The 21,606-nt window shown below is 37.9% G+C and overlaps 2 protein-coding genes across 22 annotated transcripts in view; one reads left to right on the forward strand and one right to left on the reverse strand.

Moving 5' to 3' along the window:
* Positions 1–21,606, reverse strand: part of LOC139985117 (NLR family CARD domain-containing protein 4-like) — a 468,217-nt gene that overhangs the window by 26,266 nt on the left and 420,345 nt on the right. For 6 of the 13 annotated variants that reach the window (XM_071999324.1, XM_071999323.1, XM_071999325.1 and 3 more), the window contains one exon: positions 3,188–3,264. In XM_071999324.1, the coding sequence (XP_071855425.1) occupies positions 3,188–3,264 (77 nt within the window). Of the gene's footprint in view, positions 1–3,187; positions 3,265–11,002; positions 11,445–21,606 lie in introns of those variants that run through there. The other 7 variants (XM_071999331.1, XM_071999330.1, XM_071999329.1 and 4 more) reach the window with 3 other exon arrangements.
* LOC139985143 (uncharacterized) overlaps positions 20,057–21,606 on the forward strand; it is a 272,368-nt gene continuing 270,818 nt past the window's right edge. For 2 of the 9 annotated variants that reach the window (XM_071999393.1, XM_071999392.1), the window contains exon 1: positions 20,058–20,780. The gene's annotated coding sequence lies outside the window, so the exon portion shown is untranslated. Of the gene's footprint in view, positions 20,781–21,606 lie in introns of all 9 variants that reach the window. The other 7 variants (XM_071999391.1, XR_011799297.1, XR_011799298.1 and 4 more) reach the window with 7 other exon arrangements.

The raw sequence follows: 21,606 nt of genomic DNA on the forward strand, positions 1-21,606 counted from the left end.
GAAGCCCCTCGGAAACTACATGTCTAAAGAATTTATACTTCTCTAGAATGTATTCCAAGCAGTCTGGTAGGGATTCGTTGGATTTAAGCTGCAGCGTTTGCAGATGTGTTCCGTTCTCTTGAAGTAATTGTGAAACACTGAAATATATTTATGAGAAGTACTCAATTTTCAGCGGATTGAAGTGCAAGGCCCTGGCGAAGGGGTGGGGGCGAAGCATCTGGAATCTGCTGCAATCTTATTTACCTAATATTATCAAAATCTTGGGAAATATAGACGTAAGGGAGTAACAGACTGACCGGTTCTGTTTTCTGTCTTCGTTTTGTATTATAACTGTTACTTTCGTAAGTATACGACCCTGATAAATTTGTCTTCAATTTCATGTCGACCGACTTTGCATTAATTTGAGACAGACTTTTAATTTATCTGGGCGCGGTGTGACACCCCACACCCCCATTGGTATACTTATGAGGTCGCGTTCTCAAATGATAAAAGTGAAATTTATTTTCCTGTTTCCAAGTACAGCATATTACTCTCCCAACACGTTCACTCTTAAATTTACGATTCACAAAAGATGTACATATTATAAGAAAAATATATAATTAAATGTCTACTGATAATTTAACTCAGTTTCGGCTTGGTTGCCATGACAACTATGTGAAACAAAAGAAATAAGTGCCCGTTCTGGAACAGTTAATGAGTGACACAACATTGCATGCCTCAGTACCTTAATTCCTCTATAGAATATGGTTTTAAATTCACATATAATTCTAAATGCTTTCCTTCATATCATTACCCACTTTTTATTTATAATTTGTTTAGGCAAATCATGCATGGATGTTATTTTCCCCAATACATATAAATTTTACTCTTATCAAGCGCCCATCGCGGGGGTGATGGGATGTCTCCCCCGACCCCCACCCCCCCCCAAAAAAAAAAGAAGGAATAACACCACCACGCATTTCAAACTAACTCAGAGTAGTTATAGCACAATTTTGTGATTCGACCCTGATAAATTTGTCTTCAATTTGTCGACCGACTTGGCACTAATTTGAGACCGACTTTTAATATATCTGGGCCCGGTGTGACACCCCACACCCCCGTTGGTATACTTATGAGGTCGCGTTCTCAAATAATAATAGTAGAATTTATTTTCCTGTTTCCAAGTACAGCACTAGTACAAGCAAAGAACTCTTTCAGTTCGCATTTCAAACTAACTCAGAGTAGTTATAGCACAACGTTGTGATTCGTCTTAGATGTTAGACATAATATAAGACAAACTATATGCCTCAGATTTATCGTTTGAAATCTAAACTTCCCCTTTTTATCCTGGGGAAGCACCACAGACCCCCCCCCCCCCGCCCACCCTCCTCCCCATATATGATGTTGGCTTTGACGACCCTCTGTTCCGGTACAACACTGTGACGGTTAAAATGACACGTATAGGGTTATTTCCACTGGTCATAGACTAATTAGCATAATATGCAAGGTGTTTGTAGCGTATTCAAGAGTAAATGCCAAAACGTATTGTTAGGGAGCGAGGCGCGCTAAATAAAAACAAAAGGTCTCTTACAAAGGATGAATATTTGAAACACATGCCCCTAATTGCAAGCATTGCTTCCAGGTGGAATGAGCAAATGAAATGGGACACGAGGTTTAGAAACTTCACTTCACTCTGAGCATCTAGGCAGAGCAGACGGCGGTTTTAGGCGTTAGCAAATAGGGCGTCGATCACAGTATGGTATATATGTCGTGGAGACAGGCCTAGGGTTGGGAATTAGCTATATGATAATAATGTTAATGTTAGGGATAGTCCACTTTTAGTACTGGATAACGATAATGTTGTCCTACAGTATTTAGAGCGGCTAGGGGGATTGAGTACATGATGTAAATTATTCATTTTACTGACAAGAGGAAACATCATTGTATCAATTTTATTACAGTGTACCATTTCCTGGGAGACGAAACTCAGTGCTCCGTTTTGTTGTTAGGATGCTGGGAACGTTAAGTCAGAGCCTGTTTAATTTAGAGAGGAGCCACGAGACGGAAGATCCATGCGTATAGCAGCCAACGTTGAGGCCCTCCCTCCGTCTGTATATTGGGCGATAACATCATATATGGTTAAACGCAAGAAAGCATTATTTAAAAGAGATATCGACTAACGACAGATTAGTTAATAAGAGAATTGTCGTGGAGAAAAAACCCGACTTCGTTAGTTAAAAGAAACATTTTCTGTTGAGTAAAAGAAGGGCACCAGTAAACGTTAAGATTTTGTTATGTAAAAGACAGTTAATCTAGCAAAGCAGCTTATGTGAATTGTAGTGTACAATAATAAATTTTCGTTATTTATAAGCATACTGTTACATTTCATCTTTTTTTCAGAAGTGTTAAAAGAACCCGAGTGGGAATTTATTATTTGAATTTCCCACGTCACAAACACTACATAACGAGTGTCTTTATTTTATGAAGTATTTATGGTAATGTTAGCCATCAGAATATTTTGAGTACGGTACATTCTGGTACCAACATGTTTGGTCTCTGTTTTGTTTTCATTTATGTATTAAAACATTTTGCATCCATTTCAGAGAAACAAAACTTCGTTTGCAGAACTTACAAAAGAATTAAGTTACACTTTGCGGCGTTATTCTGCAATTCAGATTGGAAGACTGGCTTTAAGCGGAGGGTGGATTTGTTTAAATGTGTGTGTTTGTCGGGGGGGGGGGTGGTGGGTGTAGAGGGTTGACAGACTCCGAGGGGCACAACATTACTTCAAAACCTTACAAATTAATTATCGCAGAGTAATTAAGTTTCCCAAAGTGTATGATACCATTACTTTTGGAAAGAGATTTAAAGCATCAGTTGATTTGATTGCTACTCTCAAAATATCTTTTAGGGCAGTGATCTCGAAAGAGCGAAATGTTAGGAATATGACTTATCTCTTAAAGCAACCAAGCTTAGCAATATTTAATGTTGTTACATTTCCATTATTCGATTTGTTGTTTACTATCACATGACTGGGTGTCGAATTCATTTAAAATGACAGTCATGTGTTGCTGATCCATTACTCTCTTGTATGTGAATCAACACTCTACATGTCAAAAGAAATTCACTTCATTGGCTGGTTGGTAAAGCCTTTATATAAATGTAGGAAATTTGAAATGTGTCCAATATGACGTCATTGTGACAATACCTTTCACGTTTCTTGACTTCAAGGATGATGGAATGGATCCAACCGGAATAGTGTCTGGCAGATCGTATGCATCAAACCTATGGAGAGAAGAAGAGTAATCATCGTGTAAGATGTAGAAGACGTAGAGGAATGTCCTCCCAGTCAGGTTTATTGTTTACCAAATCAATGAAGATAAACAAAGAAACAACAAAAAACAATGAAATAAATCACATCGGATTGATCATTCTGATCAGAATTAATTATAATCACAAGTTGTGTTTCAACGATCCCACGAAAAATAAATTAGAATGGATCATAGAATTGAAGTAGGGAGAATGACGTCATGCGACATATACTGAAGTCACCCATCCAACTGGTGAACCTTTGCTTGTACGGCAAGAAAGTACCGGCGTGTAATACAAGCACAACATCTTTGACATAACTAAGAGTGATAACGTTGATATAAGTCACTCGAAATGTTAGAGTACAATGGTGAAATTTAAATCTAGAAATAATGCAACTAAAAGCTAAGTTATTGCTTCTCAATCTCAAAATAGTTTTAAGATGCTACAAATTACATTTTTCGATGTAATGGCGGGATGACAAACCTGCAAACACTTGTACTGAAACGGAGGAATACTATAATGGAGAGGGCAGGGGCGTAGCGAGCGGGGGGGTGTGGGGGGTGTCACACCCCCCCAATAATTTGGTCGCTGCTAGCAAATTTTGGGTCTGTCGGCAAAAGGAGAAAAGGTGAAGAGAGCGAAGGGGAAGAAAGAAGGAAAGCTGAATAGAGAAAAGGAGAACGGGAGCTTCTTCCGTGCCAAATTTGACTTAAAATATGCATCAGATTGCATCTAAGGACATTTCAAAACTAAATATTTTCCAAAGGGGAGGGGTAGAGCCCTACCCTGAGACCTCTCCCCCATTTCAGTCACCACTTCCAGATCCGTCGGCAAATCAAATTTCACTTAAAATATGCACCAGATTGCATCTAAGGACGTTTCAAAACTAAAAATTTTCCAAAGGGGAGGGGTAGACCCCCTACACTTAGACCCCTCCCCCATTTCAGTCACCACTTCCAGATCCGTCGGCAAATCAAATTTGACTTAAAATATACACCAGATTGCATCTAAGGACGTTTCAAACTAAAAATTTTCTAAAGGGGAGGGGGACACCCCCTCCCCTTAGACCCCTCCCCCATTTCAGTCACCACTTCCAGATCCGTCGGCAAATCAAATTCTCCACACCCCCTAACAAAAAAACCTTCGCTACGCCCCTGGGAGAGGGGTAGGAGGGTCGAGGACATAGCAACATTCTTTACTGGGCGAAATAACTGATCCTCCCGGGTGATTTTAGTAAAAGAGTAAACACAAATTGTTGTAATTACATGAACAAGGCAGATATACCAAGATTCCTTATTATTTAAGCATTTATTCATTATCACCCTTCAATATTGTCATCACATTGCACGCATTGTTTTTTGTTATTGATCTAATTCAAATTGTACAAATTTACAACATTTTTGTGGAGTTGATAAGAATTTCCTTAACCATTACACAATCGAATCTTCCTATTCAACGATGTTCTCATTGAAGAACTGCATGTGTCCCAAATATCAGACTCCCTTCATACCAAGGAGTTGCTACAACTTCCTGTTCATACTTTATTAAGAACCACACTAACGCGATCTTCGTTGATTCGCAAAAGAAATGTTTCATCAGGGAGTTGTTATGGTTTCATGGAAGCACAAACACTGAGGGGCAGTGGAGCATGTGACTTTGATTTTACGCAAGAAACCACTAGACCAGGGTTGTCCAACCTACGGCCCGCGGGCCACAGTCCGTCCCTCCGCAGGGTTGCGTCCGGCCCGCCAGAGATGCTCTACGGTGCAAAATTTTAGTGAGCAGATTTATTGATAACAATTTGAAGCTATATAATCAATCATTCGAACCTTCTGGGTCCAAAAAAATTGCATACAGGTCACTTTGTGTAACACTCTCTCAGCGGACGGGGGGGGGGGGGGGGCGGCTGAACTTTATTCATCTGTTTTATCAGGAAGGCAAATAATTCAGTACGCTCCGCGCGCAGTGCTCACATTTTCGAGCGTAGGGTTCATGCGGCCCCTTCCCTCATCATAATCATTCTATGTGGCCCTCTGCAAAAGGTTGGACAACCCTGCACTAGACTCTGAAATTATGTTAAACCTCTCAAAATGATTTCTCTGTGCGTTCCCCTTCACAAATTTAAATATTTGAATGTTTTCAACAAAAAGTTTATTTATACCGGTACTTTTGAACTGCATGTTTTATCATTATTATTATTTTTTTGATAGCAATTTTTTCGACATGAATACACTTGTTACAAAAACACAACAAGGGAGCACTTTTAATTACAAAGTTGGAAACTGGTTATTTCCATTGAAACACGGAAGCCACTTTCCAGGGTTATCAGGAGAGTGGCAAAGCATGTGCTCAATCACCACCCCCCCCCCACCCTTACCACAGCTACCCCTCTTTCACGGCTTCGTCACCTCTGACACGGTAAATGGACGGTAGCATCGCAAGCATTTGCAGTGAAGTCTACACTAAGTGTCTCTATACTGGTGACTTAACCTACAAGTAAATAGACCAACAATATATGGATTGTGGTTTGACATGAGGGGATTTCACAACACTTGTTTTACCTCTTTTTCATTAAAATTGTTATAATTTTCTGGCAAAAACCATTAAAGATCGACCACAAACAGATCTGGCATGGGGCCGATATGAATTAACCGTGCTGGTGGTAGGGGTATAGGGAGGGTGTGACCTTCAACCTTTGTGTTAGCATATTTTTATTCATTATGATTGCTAAGAGTTTGGTAAAATACATAAATGTTGTTAAAGAAGAAAATCGTTATAATATCACCCTCTCCTTCAAGGGCGGCGGAACCGGGGGCACAGGGGGCACGTGCCCCCACTTTTCCTCAGGTTAAAAATGTGCCTTTTTCTACATAAAAATTTCTAAATAAATAAAGAGTTTACAAAGCAAAACCCACGTCGAATGAAATATTTCGGGAAGTTTAAATGTTTACTACCACAGGCGTAGGAGCCCTTTTTTTTTTTTGGGGGGGGGGCTGTAACGACTTGCCCGAGAAATATTACCAAAATTTTTCGCGCGCTACGTGCGCGTTCAACACGTTAATATGCATATCATATAGGCATGCGTTGGTTTTTACATCGCATGCCAATAACATACAATCATTTGCCGTGTTATAACCCTTCCAAATTGGTTAGAATTATTGGCAAAGTCGTTACAATAATAATGATCATAATAATATCAATTGAACCATTGAAAAACACATAGACTTGGACTTTATAATGATTTTCCAATTTCCCAATTTGCACATTAGATATTGCAGTGCTAGTATGCATTGTTTCCTTGATGGGGGGGGGGGGGGTGGCGTTGATGGAGTGATGTGTATACGCAAATAAGATAATACAAGAAGAGTTATAAAGGGTACTAAATATCAGGCTGCATCAGTCCAATCGAATTTCTGCAAAGTGCCCTTCGACGTTGGTGCCCCCCCCCCCCCCCAGATTAAAAGTGCTTCCGCCGCCCTTGCTCTTCTCACAGTATGGCGACTCATCAAGCTAAGCTGTTTTTCAGTCTGTCTCAACTAAACCAAATGCCGAGACATTAATACTAAAACCAGTATGTATTCTGTGAAAATAATATTTGACAGCCCTGCTAATATGTTGTTCATTTCAAAATCTAAGAGAAGGATACTGTGCTTATACAAACGTGTTGTCTGTAAGACTCCTTACTACAGCAAGTTGAGCTTGGCGAGCATGAAATGGAATTATCTGGATTAACCGTTAACAGATAAAGTGCATAATATCCAATTAATATGTTCAAGTCTAGCTCAGTATCATACTACCGTATACCTGCATTGCACAGCCATATATATGTAAAACACCACTCCGGTCATATAAAGAAAATATATAGGTTACATACCTCGTATCTAATTAGCATAATAAACATATATTTACCAAACTGTTGCAAGTTTGTTTTAATGTAAAAGCTTTTTCCTTACAAACGTTTGTTTTCTGTATCTATTCATTGAGTGGCTGAAAGATGCGCTTAAAAATATTTCATTAATATTTTATATAAAGTAAGGGCCAAAGCGGACACATCAATTCAATGTACACATATAGGCCATATTCTAGAAATATTGATGAACTTTCAATAATTTATATTTTATCGAACAAACCGTTCTTGTGTCAACCTGTCCGCTGCTACAGCATTGACACTTATTAATGTAAGGTTATTTTATTCATAAAAGGGGTCTCCCTGTTTAGACCCCTCCCAACGGACGCGAGCCATATTTGGACCCCACCCCCCTTCAAAGAATACAATGCAAGAAAGGGTAAACACTTTATGGTGCTGAGAAAAGTCATATCAATGCCTAAAAAAAGTTCTCTGACTATTAAGACGAGGACGAAAGACGAGGCTTTCCCCCTCACACCAATGAGGCTGGTCACGTGACTGGTTGAAATATCAATTAAGTCAACTCTAAATAATGTCAAATGTTTTATACAGTGACGGTGTAAGTATCAAACTTGGGAGAAACAATCAATAACGGTAAAAAGTATATAACATAAGCGTTTGGAATTCGTTTCAATCTTTGTATCAATATCGAGAGAGAACACTAGACATTTAACGAAGAGTACTATTTTAGCATATTTCGTGTGAAGAATGGAAAGGTACGGTATGGCCTTTCATCAAGTTCAGCTGTCATGGTTTTATTTCGATTGGACTTATTGGATCATTATTCTCGACTTCTTCACACCCTATTTTTAAATTTTTATCACAAAAAATACATTGTTTTATATTATTTAATGCGCAACAGTTAGACCTAAACTGAGGGCAATGACGACAAAAGCTAATTGCATTCTGTTGATTCCAGGATCTACATTTCATATCGCAGATTTGATTGGATGCTATTAAGGTTTCATTTTTAGAGTTTTCTACCAAGCTCGAACAATGTGTTATACTCCAAGTAAATACTCAATACGTTTTTTTATTAACCACCCTATGATTATTGTTTAGCTCATTGTTTGACACGCATAATATTCTTCTCAATACGAAATTTATCACCCTGTTATTTGTGTTCCTGCTAAACAGTCAAACAAATTCAATAGAAATCAGCTGTGAAACAGATGATGCTAACGATCTAGCAGTGTCCGTTAATGCAAGGCGTTTAATACCGTAATTTACAAGACTGCAGCTAAACAATCGGAATCATAAAATATATTTTTATTAATTATACATTCACTCCCTACTACTTATAATTAAATTGAGAGCTACACAATAATGCGTTATCTAGTCAGACTCCTACCAACGAAAAGTGCACCTTAAATTCAAGAAGAGAAACTGAACATAACAAGAATCAGTCCTTCTTTAAGTTGTATTCATAACTTTGTGTTGTCTATAAACCCTCTCTATTCAAGTTTTCTTCGATTGGTTTGCATGAAAACATGTGGGAATACATTTAACAACCAATGAGACCAATTTTGCTAAATGAGAGTAAAACTTACAGAGAATAACCATCAATTAAGAACGCAACGTATGCAATAACAAGGCGTTTGACATAAAATATGTTATTTGGAAGATTTCCCCCAACGGATGATTCGTGGTCACTGCTGTACACCTACTGCCCTACTTAATGTCTGTTTCCATGGTTACTTTGACACGTTCACTGACAATGTTTGAGGGGTACAATGGGCACGTGGTTCGTTTACCTGTTTCTATTCATGATGTTAAACTGGCTCGAGTCATCTATTATTATGCTAATGAGATATTTACAGAAGTTTCAGGTGTGGCATTCCTACTATTGACTTGCTTTAGAACATAACTTGTTTGAATCAATCGTCTGTATAATGTAAGTGCTGCATATATTGTAGAAGTAGAATAGGCATACTCTGTGTACTAAAACGGTGATGATGTTATCGGATAGAAACATGGAGTGGATTTGATGGGCTCTCTGAAAAAGAAGAATCTCTCTGAAGGGGAGGGCGAAGGGAGGGTAGTGGCGGGCAGTGGCAGGTGGTGACTTAACTTACTGAAGAGCATACTGAACACGGGGATTGGGATGAAGCATTGATAGTCTAGAAAGTGAATAATCATAGATCTGTATTACATTTTTTTTAAAATCCGACCAAGCTATAGGCCTACTGCCAACGTATAATACTTCTCACTGATACATTTTGCGTGGTTACAGTGACACCTGGAATGGCATTGAGAATATGACATGCTGAATTTATATTGTATTTTATTAATGGTATTACTGAATATTTTTTGCCTTGTTTCTTTGGAGTGTCGGGTGAGGCGGGATTGGGCGACTTAAATATTTCATTCATTATTTTTAGTAACACGTCATACACTGTGGATCATATCAACTAATAACATTAACGTGATTGTGTACGGATGGAAATGGGATACTTTTTATGAGGTTGGTCTGAGGAACTGATAAAGGCGAGAGGAGTAGCGGTATATTAAACTAAATATATTCGTTGTGTAACCAATTTGACTCATGAATCTTATCTGATAAAAAGAAATAAATCAACTTAACGTATTAGCAATATATTCTTAGTAGGCCTGTGTAAAGGAAACAATGGACATGAAGAAACAAAGGAAACACAGGTAATTGATAATAATAAAAAAAAAACACCCGGTGACCGGAACAAAGAGGGTGATGATAGGGTTAGGGTGGGAGGAGGGTAAAAATACATTGAAAAGGGAAACTACGAAGAACAAATCGTGCAATCACGGTTATAGCTGAAGGGGGTAGGTAGGGTAACAATGGATTGGTAAATAGGAGGTGTCGGGGTGTGATGAGTGAAACTGGTGTTGGATGGGTTATAAGTGAGGGGTTGGGATTGGGGTGAGGGATTCAATTACACTAAATTGTAAAGGGCAAAGCAGAGACAATCAACAACCAAGTATCTCGTAATATTTATACAATTAAAATATTAAACATGTTTTGTTCAAAGTTATGAATATAAAAAGCTGAAGTTAACGATAACTTGTTTAATTATTGTTTAAAATTATGTCACAATAATGAGAATAAATATAAATTTAGCTTAGTTTTTGTCAAATTGTATTTCAAACTATTAAGAAGAAATTGATATAGTTTTAATTGCATTAAGGCTTAGCCTTTCAAATTTATGAGATAAATATTTGCCTTTAATGATTTTATGGTAGTAAAATATAAAATTTAACTTTATAATTAACTCCATTATAATTATTTATTTCTCTTTTTGATAACTGTTATTTATTAACTTATTTTAAGTAACTATCTTTTTAATTAAACTGCGACAACTAAAACTGTTTTTATTGCTTGCTTGTTTGGTATAAATTTCAGTTTTACTAGAGAGTAGAGTATTATAATCTGATCACATGGGTTTGTAAGTATAGATTTAAAGGTTTTTGTTATTTTATATCCATCATTTTACTTCTTTCATATTTATAACGATTTTCAATCTCTTTTGTTGAACAAAAATATCTTAAATAGATTGAACATAATTGAAAAACAAATATTTTAGAGGTTTCAGCTTGAGAAGTCACGTTTATTACTTATAAACTCACAAACCCTATTTTAAAACTCATTCGAATTATTAAATTCAAACAACCTTGTCTATATATCTCTTATTTTATCCTAATAAACATTCCTGTCATTCTAAAACCTATTTCTTACTTAAATGTTAACAATAAACTAAACAAAGAACATTTTAAACAAACCCTACTTACCCTCCACCCCTCTCTTACCAACACTCTCTTAAAATATTCCCTATTAATCCATTATATTTTGTTCTTTTTATTATAACATCATACATAATTCCTTTCGCGATGACCTAATTATTCAATTAAATCCAACTAAACTAATTAAATCCAATCCTTGACATTAAAATTACAGCAGACTTTACATTCTCTATTGTTCGTTTAATATTGATAACTTTTACTAATTAATTTAATTCCCTGTTTAACTGTTATGATGATTCTAACATCTACACCGGAGTACTTACGTCAGCTTCTTCAAGCTTATACACTGTGAGGAGTAAGACAAGATGGCCGCCCACTCTTCATTAGTTAGACTCCTGCCGTCGTCCCTGATCTCCAGCTCCTGGAGAGAACTCAGGATAGAGAGAGAGAGACCAGACTCAAGGATAAGGTTCAGACCAGACTCATCAACTCTAGGAGAGCATCGGCATAGGTACACAAAGGAGATAGGAATCTAGAATGAAAGAATAGAGTTACTGATAATAGAGTAGATAGAGATAAATAGATTGGATTTGGTTAGGATTAGAATAATTATTATGAAATTTTAAATAATAAAAATAACGAAATGAAAGGAAAGGAAAGTAAAGCGATAACCTAGGGCATTTAGGTTGTGTTTATTTGTAAAAAGGAATTTAGATAATGTAACGGAAATAAAGGATCAATTTTAAGGGGAGACAAATATTAACATAAATAATGAGATTAGATTTAGAGGAAAATAAAGTGGTAATGTAGGATTAAAAGGTTAGTTTCATTGTTTTACAATTAAATGATTATTAAAGGTATTATAGCAAGTAAGGTTTAATTAAGTAAGAAAATGGAGCTACATATTTTAATTTATTGGTTATAATAGGAAACAAATTTTAATGACGGGTTGAGAATTTTATAAAAATATGGGTAATCAAGAATTGATATTATTCTATCTTTTGAAGAAAAAAAAATTGATCAAATTTATTTGTGTTTTAATTTAGAACTTTGAGAAGAAAAATGTAATTTGAATGAAAATATTAGTCACTAATGTAATAGGAAACATGAAAAGGAAACTTCCACTTTAACTAATACCAGGTTTTTATAAAGTTTAAGGAGATTTGGAAGAATTATATTTAAATCAATAGGTTGTTTCGTATAATTGAAATGCAATTTAGAGAAGCAGATGTAGATCAAATTCAACTTTCAAGAGAGAAAGGTTGATGAAAAAAATTAATATACAATTTATTTAATTATTGATGCAAATCCTACTATTCTGCTTGAATTATAATTATTTCCAATTAATACGATTTGTTTAAATGATGATATCTACCTGTGTTTAGTTATCAATTCATTTCTAAGTTACGGTTTGAGCGTGGCATAACTTCTAGTGGATTTTTTTTTAATGTAACATTTTTCTTTCTTTGCGCTTGTAGATATTCCTAAATTAGGTAACGCTTATGATCTTAACTTTCTAAATGTTATCATTTCTTCCAATTAAATAGTACCATCCACTTTTTATATATTTTTTACAAATAATATTGTTATCTGGAAACACTTCATATACTTGAGGGTTTAATTATACTAATTAATTATTACTTTTAAGTTTAATCGGGTTGATTTGATCTTCATTGTAATATCTTCTGTTACTATGGAGTTCAGAGGATGGAAACAGTTAGCGGACAAATATCGATTTACAAACACGAGAGATAAATCAGTTAGTTACAAGTTTAATGAGAGGATGGCGCCTTTTAAAACTAACGTTAGAGCTACGGCTCTGGCGAACCTTGCAGCAGCGTAAAATAGTGGCGCAATTTTAATTAAAAAAAAACTGTTTAAATATCATGTGGCCATAGATCTGTTGGCTCAGAAATGACTTACAGTTTTTATAATTAAGTGGGCAAAATTAAGACAAAACCAGTTGTGAGTAGAACACCACGATCTAGTTGCTGCTGGAAAGACATGGACGAAAGATTTCTTTTTAATAACTATTTATTGCATTTTATTATTATTAAACTTAAAATTGGAATTTTGTTATAGAGGCTCAAAGCTCTAGGCACTATACAGTATTTAAAAAACCTATATTTCACATAAAGTGTCAGGTATATTGGCAGGAGTTAGGTCATTCAACTGATAATCAATTATTTAATAACATTATTTCAGTCAGCCTGCAAGGTAAAAAGCTGCAGGTTTCTTACACAATTGGCTCAAATTTCCGACCTGGTAGATTTAGTAAGTTAAGTGATTACAATAATAATTGTGGAATGTTATAGATTGACTTGTATTAATGCCTATAAGGTTATGTTATAAACGATTAAAATCGAGTTGAACAATTTTCTGTGATTTAAGACTTTTGAAGGGATAACAAAGTTTCTACAGTTTGTCTATGGATACTTTATCTTAGCTAGAATGAAGTAATTGTTTTCGAAGTAAAGGATAGGCATCAGCTCACCGAGAATGTTAATCGCTGGTTTTATTCTTCGCTTAATTTAAGATTCCTAAAGAAAACTCAGTGTCTCGATTGTATTTTATTTAATTCCTTTATAGTTAAGATATGCTTTCACTTGGACTTTTCTGATAATCAGTCAACAACTAGGTTAACATTTTTATTATTTATGAGATTGCTAAGCATATCCTCTCGCTAAAAGTAGTAATTCTGAGCTTTTCGCGGGTGATGTTTGAGATTTCTAACATAGCCTAACTTTATTACTAGTCTAGCCTATAGCCTACCTAAGTTTGGCCTGACCTGTGTACACATCCTAGCCTATGCTTCTATACCATACCGTCAAATTATCTCACTGATCTATGATATACTGCTTTAGCTAATAACAGCGGTTCCTCTCCATTAAATAATCCATCTTAAAAACAAGTCAATTGTAACACACAACTCCCACGAATATACTACGTACTCTGCAACTCCACTAACATACACTAAACCATTCATCGTCAGTGATATATACTAGATGTGAACAGGTATTCAATAGCATGAGTAACCAATATTCATATACAGGTGTTTCGTAGCTTTTCGCGGGTGATGTTTGAGATTTATAACAGACATGTTGGCGCCAATATAGGTAAATGTACGTAACGTTATATATGCCCATTGGAAACAGAGTTTAAGAACTGACGTCAATTGGATATGTAGTAAGGAAGGGGTAGCAGTGGCGTCGCCAAGGGGGGCCAGGGGGGCACGCGCCCCCTGGAAAACCTAGTGCCCCCGAGTGCCCCCCCCCCCTTTTGAGATTTGGGTTGGTAAAAAATATATATATATTTTGTTATATTCAACTCCCATCATCTGAGTTGGTTTTTCATAAAGACAAAGAAGCACAGTAATTCGTATTTTCTTCAAATTAGCTGCGAAAAAATGAAAAAGTTTATCCTTGAACGTCGGGTATCGAAGTCGTAACCCGCGCCATCACAACAGGTGTCGATATTTACATTGAATGTGTCAGTGCTCACACCATACCAGCGGATATACACGTCCGCTTAGCGAGCTACATGACTGTGAGAAGGGAGGGTACTGCAGTATGTTGCCTTGGTCTGAGGTTGACAGGTTAGGAGCTGACGAAATGTGAGAATGTGAGGGTCCGCACGCACCATACTTGCCTATATTTGTGGACCCATATATTAACCCTGTTGTGTAGGGGGTGTAGAGGCCATTTGAGGTCAGATGCTTGTAGAAACAAATGGCGAATGTTCACACCTGCATACTGAGTCATACTCGATGTGTGATCAAACTTTGGATTGCATGGTGAGATCCCTGATAGGAGCCAATAACGATGCTGGAACCTGTTACATCTTAATAGATAATGCTGGGCGAAAACGAGAAGGACAAGAAAGGAGTCGGGGGTCATGCACACATTAATTCAACAAATGTAGGTTCTATTGATATAGGGTTAGGCATAATATCGACAGCATGTGGTTCATATCCTCTGCAAAATTAGCAATTTCTGGAGATATCTTCAGATCGAATTTAGCATCGAATGTGGCAGCATTTTGCATCTAGCCCATCCTCCGTATGCGAAAATTTTCCAAAGGGGAGGGGGCAGTGGCGGCGGAACCAGGGGGGGGGGGCTTGGTGGGCTCAGCCCCTCAATGAAAAAGTTGAGGGGGCAAATGCATGATAAGCCCCCCCAATATTTACCAAGGCTCCGAAACGTGCATCTGCCCATTTTTCAATGCATACTTGTCGATCTGTCCGATGCACTCGTATACTATACAGGTGTAATAATTTTAGTAAATGCTGGGGGGCCCTCGGCCCGTCCCCTGGCTATAGACCACATTGTCACCCCAACCGCGTCTTCACGCCCCGTGAAAAGTGGAAGCAGTGAGTGTGAGTACCGGTAAGCGCAACACAACTTCGTCTTAGGCCAATGACATGACATTTCAGCCAGTTCTCCAACATCCCCTTACTACACTCAAAAACGTCTTTGCGAGTACACTACGAGTAATAGCTACTCTCTTAAAACACCATCGAATATACAAATTACAATGTTTTTACAGACTTTTACGTGCAATCTGAGAAATTGCAGGCTTGAGACCCATATTTTAGGGCTAGGTATTCGCAGCATAAAACACTCGGGAAGTGCCGTTTCCGGCCATCTGGGGGTTTGAAAAAACCCAAAATTTTCTTGTACGCTCCGCGCCAACCGATGGTGGCGCTCCGCTAAGATAGTCTCTACACATTAGCCCCCCCCCCCAATAAATTTCCCGATCCGCCGCGCCTGGAGGGGGACCCCCTCCCCTTAGACCCCTCCCCTATGGACGGCGATCGGTATCCACCTTAGTGCCCCCCATCAAATGCTGGTGCCCCTCTGTGCCCCCCAAGACTGAAAAGTCTGGTGACGCCACTGAGGGGTAGAAGAAGTAAATAATACAACACAACCTCTATCAAGTAGATGAAGCTAGCATTGACATTTCCCCTAAGCGGTAGGGTGTTAGTCCGCCCCCCACACCAACGGTTACAATGTGGGCCAAAAGCATTTTATGTACACATTCCCCCACCCTAATATCTGCTATTGGATGCATAAACAAACAATAGACACACACGTTTGAATACCGTATGTTTCAAATGATTTGAAGGAGTACATATTTAATGAATATTAAAATCTACATGGAATAAAAAAATAAAAAAGAACACCCTTGTTCAGTCATACACATATTGCAGACACATCGTGCAGACAAAACGTGTCTGTGTCAAAATACATATTTACAAATAAACACTTGATCCTCATAATGAAATTATTAGAATAAATGTAACTACACAACGCTGTTCATCCCCTCCTCTCCCCAACCATCTTTATAATGAATTCCATCCCATGTCAGTGCTGGATTATTCAGCTGAATCTTTGCACCAGCAAAGAGAGTGTCAGGCAATTAAACGATGTTTTGTCTTTTTACGTACCTCGTAATTGCCCAAATCAAAATACTATGTCGACATTTCACCAATACTGTTAATAGTCAATCCAGGTAGCCCCCCCCTTCTTTTGTTCCCCATTTTTACTAAGTACAATCCTCATCGAGATGAGTTTATTTTTTGAGATAAAATAGTTGAAATTAAATGAGAAAGAAATTTTGATTTCGAGAAATGCAATGGCAATTTCGAGAGAAACGTACAAGTTTGAGATAAAACGCTTATATTTTTAGATGATAAGTTCACATTTTGATCTAAAAAACTTTCTAGCAAAAAGGCGAAAGTTTAAAACAAAAAGAATTCGACATTTACCATGAAAGGAATTAAAGAAGAGGTTGAAATAATCAGTCGAAGACATTTTTAGATAAAGTAGTTTAATGTTGAGAATCTCGGTTGAATTACATATTTCAATTTTAAGACAAAGTTGATTTTCAAGAAAAGAAAAGGATATAAAAATTTGGAAATTTTTCAGTGTTCCATGTGGGTCACAGTAATGACAAAATGTGCATTGTTTGCTTAATTGGGTTGCCCCTCCCGACTCCCTCCCAACCCATTCATTTTCTGATCCCTTCCTATACGCCAATCAAGTGATTTGTCACATGTCTACATAGATATGGGGAAGGGTGTAGAACATATACAGGCGCGTATCCAGGATTTTCTAACCCGGGGGGCGCGAATTACTATCTAAGCGGAGCGCCACCATCGGTTGGCGCGGAGCGTACAAGAAAATTTCTGGTTTTGATACCCCCCAGATCACCGGAAATGACACTTCTCGGGCTTGAAAATGACCAACCAAATGTACACTTTTGCCTGAGAACCAAGTATTTATCATTTTTTTTCCATCCATAAACTTTTTGAAGATTGTCACCAGTCACACATCATGTTCGACCTCATTGCATGTCCTATGGATGATTGCTTTTGTAGGCGATTCTACGTCACGGCCCACAATATCCGAAAGCCCCACTTTTCAAGGTTTTAAGCCCATTATTTGTTGAGAATTTGAAAATTCACATTTCTCGTGAATAAAAATCACTTCAAAACATACCCATAATGTTGCAGAAAATTCAATCTATGGACAACCAATAGGGAAAAACCTCCTTGAACCCCTAATACAGGTACAAATTGCACGAGTAGAGGAAAGTATGATGAAGAATGTTGGTCAGGAAATTTTGGAAAATTCCGACACAGTTAATTTCTTGGTGTAGAAATATTGCAACCTCTTATTATGGCTATTATAAAACTTGGTTGAAGGAAATGAAAAATAGGAGATATTTCCGATATCAGGTATATCGAAACCGAACACTACACACATAGGCGTAGGTCCCGTAGGAGGCGGGGCTGCAGCCCCCACCCCCCGCCCCGCAACCAATTTTTTTCCCATTTTTTTCGGGCACCTACTGAGAGAAAAATAAATAGCAATGAATAGCTTAAAAATGATCTCCTTGGTAATTAAAATAAAGTTCTAAGATTGGCCGACATTACTACTGTAAAAGAGAGTTTGCCATAAATGGATCTGTATGGTTTTTCTCCATCTACATAAGACATTTGGTTGTTTACATTAGCGTCCGGCGGTATACTGTGCTACTTTCACGGACCGTGCGGTACACGATGCCATGCAATGTAATGACCGATGCTTGTTTATATGATATTGGCATCGATATGTTGAACGCGCGCTCCGCGCGCGAAAAATTTTGGCTTTTTTTCGGGCAAGTCGTTACAGCCCCAAATCTAATTGGGCTACGCCTTCGACTACACACATAGACAGTTTTTGAGGCTGTTCATCGTGGAACAGGCATTTCAATGCTCACTGATATGATGTTATATCTGCTCTTTGCTTTACAAATTCGAACAGGCGTGTAGCGAGTAATTGCCAAGGGAGGGGCGAAGTCTGTAGGCAAACTATCTAAGCGAAGCGCCACCATGAGTTGGCGCGAAGCGTACAAGAAAAATTTTGGCCGAAAATGCCTCCTAGATCGCTGGAAATGACACTTCCTAGGCCTTGTAAGTTGCACCTAAGCATTGTCTATTTTGAAATTACTAGCGATGTCATAAAGAAAATTTGCTCGGGGGGAGGGCGGTCGCCCCCTTCCCGAAATGCGTCATGTTCCCGACGACCCCGTCGAGTTCAAGACCAGCCACAGTTGGTTCCATATAGCACAATTGTACAATTGTTTAAGGCGTCCATACACACACGCGCGTTATGATAGACCATATATAGTATTTATATAGATACATTAGTGAGAGAGGGAAAAAAACGTCAAAAATGGAGTTGTTGGTGAAAGGGGTAGGGTGAGGCGCACACCCCCTCCGTAATCCTTGATCTGTCACTGGCTACCCTGTGTATATAATAGGGATCAGTGCTTTAACTATGACTGTTCCTCTTTCTCTTCCCGAAGTCTTGGCTATCTTCTACTCCCTCCCTTTCTCCTTTTTCTCTCTTTTTTCTTCTTCTTTTCCCTTCCTTTCTCTCCTCCTTTTCTTTTTTCCCCCTCCTTTTCCCTTTTTTCTTCTCTTTTTTTCTCTCCCCTTTTTCTTACCCGGGGGGCGCGCGCCCCCAACGCCCCCCCTGGATACGCACCTGATATAGGAGGAGGTACATCGTCTGGCTAATTTGTGTATATTTCTGATTAAGTGTATGTGCATTCATTGAGGGGCTGTATCGGTAAGTGTGCCTCTCCAATCCTGTAAACGGATACAACTCTCCTGTATGGTTTAGTACCCAGTAACGTGGGTTCACATTCCAACATTCTCACGATCGATTTGGGAAGGGAAATGAACCTTAATGGTCAGACTATAGTGGCGAAAGTTTTGAAAACTGTACTGACCGATGTTAAAATCACTATTGAATAATTGCATGAAGAATCAGAAATACAGTCTTGTTCGTCCAGTTATTCGGTAAATAGCCGTTGGTTGGATATGTTGCCAAACCCCAGTTATTATATATATACAATGGTGCCTGGTTAAGAAGTACACATTATAGCATGTTACCATCGTGTAGCCATGTACCACATTTTAATAGCAGATGTATAGGTTTTCTACTACTTGAAATCGGTTCGCAGGACTAGGACAATAAGACCCCTTCTCAACCCCATTTTTAATATAGGATTTCAAAGGGGGGGGGGGAGCAGATCCCTAACGACTTAGGTAGGGCCTACACTATTATGGAAAGGCCAGAGTGAAAAGAAGAATTTAAAAACGGAGAAGGTGTGGTCGTTGGCTTGTTGAAGGCAAATCTTAGTAGCCCCGTCCCTGAATTCTTTTTGAAAATTGATGTTAACTGGTGCACTCCGAGGCATAATTAGACTACCAATTAGGTCCAAAATTGGCTCCAAACACCATGCAGTTTTGCTTATGAGCAATGTTTTTGTAAAGTCGTAAGGGGCGGGGTGGGGAGGGGTGTACACCATTAGCAGTGGCCTTCTTCTCAACTGAATGTAACATTGCCCCCCCTCCTCCCTTTCTATACAACTTTACAAGTGTGTAATTTGGAAATTTTCTGATTAATGTTGAACTACCAAAATACTTTCATCTCGTCATTTCAAAAGTTTTTAGAAATGATAAAATATTGACTTCTTTCCAAGCTTGCAGTAAAGCTATGTCCTGAAAATGCTTAAGATGTCTAGTTATCTTGCTGTCTTGGTGACACAATGTAGTGGCCCAATACTATCACGATAGTACGCGTTTTTCCTTGGAACTTACTCTAGCCTCTTATCTTTGCTTTACTGGAACTTAGTCACGACCATCATATTTATTTTTATTATTTGCATATTGCGTTTTCATTATATATTTTGTGTTGGACTCCTTTTTATATAATATATCATTATTATATCATAAAATATGTCGTGAATAGTCAAGAGGCCGTCTAAATTGTCATTTGGTGAGTTGCAGTGTAATAACTTAATTAGGCCCTACTATTTTTTATCTTTTCCATAAAACCTATACGACCCATATCACGTAAACACTTTCAAGCTGCTGTACAGGATTCTATGAACGCATCATTACCAGAAAATTTTCGAGATGCAAATGATAAATTTACATTTTGCAGCATATCGTTGAAGTCCTCGTTTATAGATCTAACGAATTTGCCATTTTGTTGTAAAATTGCTATTATTTGAATTGGAAGCTTGATCATTTATCTCAAAAAGAGGGGAATTTCCCTCGTGGCCAATGGAAACGACTTGAACAAGTCTCATTTTCAAAATCTAAACAACCAACGACACAGTGTGTAAAGCAGCGTTTCAAGAACGGTTGTTACTGTATGGTTGTATTTACAGTACCTGTTTGTTTGGTGTGATTCCCCGAAGCAACAGTACTGGCTTACTAAATATGAAGATATTGCAATACATTCCAGATGGTGAACATACTGACAGAAACAGACCTAGAATATTGCAATTGTCAAAGAAGAAATCCCACGTAATGTCTTTCGCTCCTTTCAAGTTTCGTATTGTTAGGCTATGTACTACAACTTTTGTAGAATGACAGGGACATCATAACGTTGAAGTTATGGCTTAGGCCTACAGTAGGTCTTCTCGAGTCATATAAAGAAAAGTGCAGCCTAACTTAGGCCTAGTAGTCCAATGGTTTTAGTTACAATATTCAATACTGCCGCAATGACAGCATAAAGCGTGACCTACAGTAGGCTCAGCACAATGTAGGAATTGCTGAAATATGGTGATGCTACTGTAGCCTGTTAGTGTTACAGTACAGTAGTTGCTTACAAGTTGAAGCCTGGGAGTTTTCCTCCCTCAGAATACTTGGATCATATTAGTTTATTGAAGTAGTGTTCTACACTTGCGAGATCACCCAACTGTCCGAAAGGTTTTAGTCATAAAAGCCTACTCTTCAAGTACAGTACTCTTGAGTTGTTTCCTCTCCTGGGATATTGTGGATTTAAGTGCTAACCTGCCAGTGAGTAAAGGTCAAATGAAATGCAAGGTTTTCCAGAGATTGAGATTCACTATTCCATATCATATACAAGCATTATTGTAGTTTGTGTCACCAAAATACTCAGTAGGGGCTATAGCACCCCTCTCAAAATACTGCAGTGCTTTACAACACCCTTAGGCCTTACTGGTCCAAGACAACCCATTATTGGAACATATCCATAATTTCCGGGGTTTGTGCTGATAATGCTCATTTCCTATTGACGTATCTTCAGCTTCAATATCACTTTTACCTACTTTTACCCACTGTACTTTTACATAATTTACTTACTAAAAGTGTAGGGGTCTTTAACAGC

The sequence above is a fragment of the Apostichopus japonicus genome, chromosome 17 (assembly GCF_037975245.1).
Source record: "Apostichopus japonicus isolate 1M-3 chromosome 17, ASM3797524v1, whole genome shotgun sequence".
Taxonomy (NCBI): Eukaryota; Metazoa; Echinodermata; class Holothuroidea; order Aspidochirotida; family Stichopodidae; genus Apostichopus; species Apostichopus japonicus.